Source organism: Carlito syrichta, unplaced genomic scaffold (assembly GCF_000164805.1).
Source record: "Carlito syrichta isolate Samal-C Ts95f unplaced genomic scaffold, Tarsius_syrichta-2.0.1 Scaffold301804, whole genome shotgun sequence".
Taxonomy (NCBI): domain Eukaryota; kingdom Metazoa; phylum Chordata; class Mammalia; order Primates; family Tarsiidae; genus Carlito; species Carlito syrichta.
In genome coordinates, this window is record NW_007245900.1 from 109,437 (window position 1) to 117,486 (window position 8,050).

Here is an 8,050-nt window from a genome sequence, read left to right on the forward strand (position 1 = left end):
GGCACACATTTGAGAATCCTGCCACGGCAGCCTGGATAGTGACGGTGCCTTCACGAAGCCGCTGCTGACAACCTATGCCGCCGGGAGTGGGCGTTCACACGTTGCCCACACGGCCAAGAGTCCTCCTGGCCTGGCTGCATTGGCGTAAACCCTTACCCGCTAGCTGTGGACCGGTCCCAGTCTTCAGTGCTCAGCCCCACGTCAGGGTAGGTCTGGCTTCGGGGCTTAGTGGCCGGGGACGGGCTGCCTCTCTGCTTTGGACTCCGCCAGTCGTAGGTGTTGAAGCTGTATCCCGAGGCCTGGAAACTGGCGGCTGAAACATACACGCGGTGTTAGCATTGGGTGAGGATGCCTTCGCCCCAAGAACTGGTGTTGCTCGCCAGGCCAGGGGGCCTGATAACAGCCAGAGCATCGGCAGCGAGCATATGCCTCTCGCACCCCGGACTCTACCGAGCCCTTTGCTGGCATCACCTTGGTGCTCTTCAGAACACCTGTGAGGCAGGGACAGATGGGGACACCGCAGGCTTGGGACAGGGGCTTCAGCCACCGAGGCTATTTGCAGACTCTCCTGGGAGTTCCAGGGGAATCCGTGTCCAGACCCTCCCTTCCACCAAACCGACTTGGCCGAGAGGAAGCCCGGAGCCCAGAGCCACCTCTACGTCTCCCTCCCGCCCCCTTGCTCACAAGGTTCTTCCGCCTCCTGACCCTAGAAAGACACAGTCCTCACCCCGGTCACACCTTGGACAGCGTTTGGGCCCTGGGATGCAAACTTGGGGGGCGATCTGGGAAAGCCTTGCCTCGAAACGAGGGCTCTCGCCCCCCTCCCACCCATCGTTTGCTCTGTTCCCTGGGACTAGAATTCAGAAGCGCGACGGGCGTTGGGGCTGGGAGGCGGGCATTGCGAGACAAAGCAGCTGGTGTCACATACGGTTAGCTTGAGGGGTGAGGCCGTGCGGAGTGGCTCTGGCAACGGGGTTGCAGAAAGGACATGTCCCACGCACTGGAGCCATGGCTCCAAGATTTCAACAGAAAGAGACTTAGAAAGCATGTTTCCAACAAACACGAAAAGATAGTCTCTGCAAATACTTCGTGTGTTTTTAGGAAAACAACTGGATGACAACACTAACTTTTGCACAATTATCTTGGGGGCTCAATGGGAGGACGGGGCTTGGCTGTAGGTGTCTGACTCCATGGCGTGTACTATGGTCGTCACACCGGCTTTGGGCTGCCGTGTGTGTGTGTGTGTATGTGTGTGTGTGTGTGTTGACATGTGTGCACGGGTTGCAATATGATATGTTTCCTGCTGTGTTTAAAGCACTTACTACAGCAAGCAGTCCTGGGCCTCCTCTCACATCCAGGTAGGTGGCCTGCCACGTAAAGGGACATGCCACCCGGCTCCTCTTCCAGCCACTTCTCTCCACTCATTGTTGGGTCCTATGATGCCGTCCCCACTGTGAGTCAGAGCCTTGGGACAAGCAGGCTGTCGAGAGCCGATGCTTTCTGACCCCAAGGATGTCATCTCCAGACCCTAGGTGAAGCCCACCACCCCGTGTTGAAACATGCCAGATCCTCTTATCTGAGGACACCAAGGATGCGAAGTCCTCAGTGCAGAGGAGACAATCACAGCCCAGTATTTCGCTCTCTCCTCTCCTTGGGTAGCTGCAGATCTGTGGCTAGCCACCTGGGAGGAAGCCTTGTGGGATGAAGCTGATGTTTTTGTTTTTCATCCCAAATGTCGAATTCAGGAAACACATGCACATCTACCCTTGAAGAGGAGGGGCTAGGTAACACAGGTTCAGCCCGGCTCCCCCATGGACTCTGTTTTCTCTTCCAGAGCCAAACCCACCAACCCCAGATACCTGTGTCATGTCTTGTGATACAAAAGAGCTCGGGCAAGCCTGGACCCCACATCCCTTAACTCCGAGCTTCTAATGCTTCTTGCTTGGCCCCCCAGGGGTCGTCTTCCGATCAGCATTAGCCCACATGGCCATCAAGTTCCCAGGGAAGATTCTGACACGCATTAGACTTTCTGGCGCTCTTTCTGATGGTTGGACGTAGTTCTTGGTGACTCAGGCAAGGGTGTAAGGAAGGGCTTGAGCAGTGACAGCCGGCCGGGGGGCATGCCCATTCAGAAAGGTACATGCAGCCCCAGTGAGAACGTCTTGTCTTCATGGGCACTGCCGAATGACCACGGCATCACCACAGGGCAGAGAATGGAAGGATGGCGTTCAGATCTCTTTGGGTAGGCGTGGAGTCAGAAGACCTGGGTCCGATCCCAGCTCTTCCTTAGTCCGTGCTACTTGACCCAGAGAGTGAAATAAGAAGAGTCGCCGAATGTGGTGGTGCGCGCCTGCAGGCCCACACTCAGGAAAGCCGAGGCAAGAGGATCACTTGAGGCCAGGAGTTTGAGAACCGGCCCGGGCAACAGATTGAGACCCCATCTCTACAACACTTTTTGAAAAAACTAGCCAGGCATGGTGGCATGTGCCTGCAGTCCCAGCTACTCAGGATGTTGAGAAACATTTTTAAGTCAGAAGAGACCGGTCCAGTTCTGAGACTTCAACCCACAGCTGACTCCGCTTTCTCTTCTCGATGGAGTTAGCAGGGGTGAAGGAAAGGGGTCGACCCCCGAAGACACTGGTGCTGTCCAGGTGCCCAGGGCCGAGGTGGTGGTTGGTGAAGGGCGTCGGAGGGGGCCGGACTAGGGTTACGCAGTGGTGACTTAACACGACAGAGACGTCGGGACAGGACTTGTGTTTAAGGGAGCGACGTGCCCAGACTTGGTTCTTCCAAAGATCCCTGCGAGGGAGGTGGGTAAGACGCTTAAGGCAGGCCGGACAGTGCGGAGGAAGGCGCCTGGTGGGGGCTGCTCACAAAGGCGGCAGGGTGGGAGGTGCTCCGCCGGCGCAGGCGGGGTGAGGCCTGGTCCTGGGGATCCACCGCGACCTGCCTCCCCCAGGCCTGGACGCGGCAGAGGAGAGGGAGTCCCTGCACTGCCAGAGGCCCGTGTCTGGGTTTTCTCCGCTCTCTGTCTCTCCTTCTCTCCTTCTCCTGGAACTCCTGCAACCCCCATCTCGCCCGGTCTCTCTCTTCCTTCCTCTTCCCCTCTCGCTTCCCTTTTCTCTGTTCTTTCTTTTTGTGACAGGGTCTCACTCTGTTGCCCAGGCTGGAGTGCCATGCTTTGATCGTGGCTCACTGCAGCCTCCAACCTCTGGGCCCGATCGATCCTCCCACCTCAGCCTTCAGAGTAGCTAGGACCACAGACACACACCACCAGCCCCAGCTAATTAAAAAAAAAAATTATCGATACGGGGTCCCACTGTGTTGCCCAGGCTGGTCTCAAACACTGGCCTCAAGGGGTCCTCCCGCCTCAGCCTCCCAAAATTCAAGGATTATAGGTGTGAGCCACAGCGCCTGACCTGGATTTTCTTTTCTTTTCCTTTTTTGAAAGCAGGATTTATTGAAAGGACAGAAAAGCTCCTACAGTGGGAGGGGACCCGAGAGGGTTGCCTGGCTTTCTTTTGTATGTGGTTAAACTCAGTCCCCAACTGCTGCAGGTGGATGACAATAGCGTGACTGAAAATAGGGAGTTTCGGAGGAAAATGAGTTTTGGGTGCTTGCCACCTCTGAGGAGGAGGCAGCTGGCCCCGAGGAACGTTCCCTGGTGCCAGGAGTCAGAGTCAAAAGCCAGGGAAGGGAAGGAGCAGCGAGGGAGCCCAGGTGGAGGGAAACCACTGGCCAGAAGAGCACGAAGCCTCGCTGCAGTCGCGGGACAGCTGAGCACAGGAGAGCCTCAAGCAGAGGGGCCAAGGACATGTAGACACAGTTTGAGGAAGGAAAAGCCTGCATTAAGCTTGTAATAATCTGCACCAATAACAAAAGATGAACACAAGTCGCATCTGACCTCTGCAGTTACAAGAGGTGTCTGACATGCTTCCCGTCAGCTCCAGACACTTCTGATTAAACAGCTTAAAACGTGTCTACATTTTTGGGCGCCCCTGCTACATGTATGATACTGGAAACTGCTTTTTTTTTTTTGAGTTGGAGTCTCACTCCGTCACCCAGGCTGGAGCGCAGTGGCACGCTCACAGCCATCCCAGCGTCGGCCTGCGGGGCTCAGGTGATCCTTCAGCCTCAGCCTTCCAAGTAGCTGGAACCATAGGAACACATCACCACACCCAGATAATTTTCTGATGTATTGTAGAGACGAGGTCTTGCCAAGTTGCCCAGGCTGGTCTCGAACCTGCGGATTGAGGCAATCCACTTGTTTCGGCCTCCCAAAGTGCTGGGATGACAGGTGAGACTGCATTTTAAGTTAAAATAGATAAAAAAGGGAGTTGAAAAAGAAATAATTTTTTTAAATGTGTGGTCCTCCATAATTACTCCTTTGATTTAGAATTGGAAACATTTCTTTCTCTTGTTTCCTTCTTTCTTTATTTCTCTCACATTTGAGTTTCAGTGTCTGGTCTCACTTTGTATTATCACATGAGGTACAAAGTTTAGTCCAGATTCCTTCCACTGAGAGTAGAGTTTCACTTTATTTGTTCACATCACGGAAGACAGGACTGCCCCCACGTGAATACTACCCTTCTGACAGTGGATGGAATCCTGATATGATGATGCTTTTTCTCGGGTAACTGTAGCTTAGATGTTTGTAAGATTCTGGTTCTCTAACGTTGTACTACCTGGTTTTCTAGACCAACACAGATGAACGTTGTCAGCTCTTAATTCACATTCAGCGTTCATTTAGAAAAGCCAAGTGACCAAGGTTGGTTCCTTTCCACAAAGCCTGGAATTCACTCTCCGACTCCACGGTCCTGGGCCTGAAGCTCTTATCACGATTGTCACTTTGGAAACCAATGCTAGCATTGGTTCCCTGCCAAATGTGTTTTCTAAAGATCGAGTTTTGTTAAGAATGAGAAAATCGAGCCACACGTTTGTGTAACTCCTTGTAACTGATCGCTCCAAGGGATGGTGAAGGTGTTTAGATGAGGCCGTGGATTCAAAATGGCAGCCAGAGCCGGGCCTGCCTTGAACAAACGGGGACGGCAAACACGGGTGTATCCCAAACACAGTTGGGCGCATCCCAAACACAGCTGAGACACCTGCGTCATCTCCCCCGCGAACCACAAGGACAGCCGCTAAACTCAGGAACAGACAGGGAGCGGTGGGCGAGGGGCTTGGTAAGAAGCTGGAAGATGCCTGTGGCCAGAGGTCAGAGCCACCGGCTCCCCCTAAGCAGGGGCCGGGGCGGAGGCAGGACCGTGACTGTGGGACACCAGCAGGTCCTACACAGCGGGTGGCGGGAAGTGCTGGGCAAGGGGCCTCGGTCTTGGGCAGAGCCGGGGAGAGACTGCGGGTGCGGGTGGGCCCAGGCTGCGGGAGCAATGGGGGGCCAGGTGGGAGGGCAGGGAGGTGTTGTGCCTGCAGGCGCTGCCCTCCACAGCTGGGGAGGCGCTCACACTCACACACACAAGACATGCCACACACTCATGCACGCTCACACGCACACACATGCACACTCACACTCACACGCACACATTCACAGCACTCACACACACATGTGCAACACATGCGCCCACATGCACACACACACACACACATTTCCACCCTTCCACACGCACACGTGCACATGCCCACATGCACCCTCACACACCCTCCCACTCACACAGTCACATTCACATGCACACTCAAAGGCACTCACACACACTCCCATGCACATGCTCCCTCACACGCACACTCACAGCGCTGTCGACCGGGTAAGCCTGGCAGCCTGGAACACACCTGGCTCTCCCTTCCAGAACCCGAGCACACTTCCAGTGCGGGAAGTGCTCCTCTCATTCCATGGCGGGCGGTGACTGAGAAGGAACTGGCGTGAGATGCACCGAGTTCGTGTCCAGAAAGTGGAAGCGAAGGCATGGAGAAAGGAGCTGGGTGAGTCCAAGTCACGCCCTCTCCGGGTTTCCCCAGCACGAGGCCGCTGCGACCAAGCTGATGTCATGGGAGCCAAGCACGCAGCAAAGCCACCGACTCTCAGAGACAAGAGATCGGGATGGAAGGAGAAGATCCCCGGGGCAGGGCCAGGCACGGGGTGGGGGGGAGGGGGAGGTGAGACTCAGGCTGTGGGGGTCAGGGCAGAGGGGGAGTCGCAAACCCACTGGTGGGCAGGCACGGGGCCTCCAGCTCTGTGAGCCTGGGGTGCTGTGTGCTGTGTGCTGTGTGCTGCGTGTGGTGTGGTGTGTGCCGTGTGTTGCATTCTCGAGCTTCATGAAAAGAAAGCTGGGCTCTGATGGTCCACGTTGGTGTCCTCAACCAGGTGTCACCATCCTCATGAAAACCAAGGAAGGACACATCCTTACAAAACCTCAGGTATGAATAAACTATGCAGTTAATCAGTCAGAAAAGGCACAACGGGCAACCCCCTTGGGTCCCCTCCCACTGTGGGAGCTTTTCTGTCCTCTCAATAAATCCTGCATTCTTAAAAAAGAAAAAAAGAAAGGGAACAGTATTAGAGAGGAACTGAATGAAAGTGCTCATCAAATTAAAACAGAACTTTCTGTAACCAAAACCCAGAGTAACACATGATAAACACGTAAATGCAAGAATCAGTTCTTTGGGAAAAAATAAACAAACAAACAAAACAAACCAGGTCAGGTGCGGTGGCTCACGCCTGTCAGCCCAGCACTTTGGGAGGCCGAGGAGAGGGGGTTACCTGAGCTGAGGAATTCGAGACCAGCCTGGGCAACTTTGTGAGACCTCGTCTCTAAAATAAATTAAAAAATTAGCTGCGCATGCCTGTAGTCCCAGTTACTTGGGAGGCTGAGGCAGAAGGATCACCTGAGCCCAGGAGGTTGAGGCTGCAGTAGCCGTGAGCGTGCCACTGCACTCCAGCTTGGGCGACAGAGGGAGACTTCGACTCAAATTCCCCTTACCCCCCCAAAAGCAAAACAAAACAAAACAAAACCAACAAACCGCTGCTAATCTAATCACAGGGAAAAGAATACAAACATACACAGACCAATTAAGGGACGATATTGGGGACATAACTGCACAAATGGAGAAATAAGAAAGAGCTGAATAAGAGAGGATTTAATTATATGCGAATGCAACTGAAACCTGGAAGAAATCGATTTTTTTCCCTGAGAGAATATAAATGACCAGAATGACCTCAGAAGAGAGGACTCTAAGACAGAAACCCGGCGGCTTGAGAGTCACGCGTGAGGCACCCCGAGAGCCACTCTTTCCCTTTGGAACAGGGTGTCCAGGCCAGCGACCGGCCCAACCTTGGACAAGTCCGAGGGAAGCCGTCTCAGGGTTTCCCTAGAGCAGAAGAGGAGTAAGGCTTGGGGGCAGGAGGGGGCTGGCCCAAGGCTGGCAGCCGGGCCGAGAGCTGACCCCGAGGCAGACCCGACGCCGTCCGCGTGCCAGGCTGCTTGCAGAGGGGAGGGCTGTCCCCTTGGGCGTCTCCTTCAACGCAGTCCTTCTTTCCCCACCAGCCTCGACAGCGCCATGGCAGCTCCCTTCACGTCGACCAGGTCGTGCTTGGCGCCGTGGTTAAGGACACTGTGGTTGGTCACCGTTCGGCGCTTCAGCTGGGTGGCTTCTGCCCAAGAACAGACACCCGGTCTCTGCCCAGCAGCGCAGCACATCACACAGCGGCCTGACAGCGCGCCCGTCGTGACATGTCTGCTGACGGAGTGTGTGGGGAAGCTGGACACTGGAGAAGGGGCAGAGGACGATCGGGCATGCGGCTGCAAGGACGTCGCTTCCTGGCAGCAGGGGGCGATGTCCCCCAGGGAGGAGCCGCACCCCACCGGGAAGGGGGCAGCTGTCTTGATGTCGAGGGGTAGCCAGGGTGAGCCGGGCTTCCCGGGGTGAGACAGAGGGCTGACAGGCTGGAGAGACAGGCTGGGAGAAAAGCTGCAGCTCGCAGCAAAATGGGGAACAGGAAAGAAAAAAGTATGGTGCGATGCCTTGCTTTTAAAAAGTCAACCCAGCCGGGCTCAGTGGCTCAGCCTGTAATCCCGCGCCTTTGGGAGGCTGAGGTGAG

General features: G+C 55.1%; 1 protein-coding gene across 1 annotated transcript in view; it reads right to left on the reverse strand.

The window, feature by feature from the left end:
- The window catches only part of GRIP1 (glutamate receptor interacting protein 1), a 388,420-nt gene that overhangs the window by 26,188 nt on the left and 354,182 nt on the right, over positions 1 to 8,050 (reverse strand). The window contains exon 19 of the mRNA XM_008055267.2: positions 157 to 313. Within this exon, the coding sequence (XP_008053458.1) occupies positions 157 to 313 (157 nt within the window). The remainder of the gene's footprint in view (positions 1 to 156; positions 314 to 8,050) is intronic.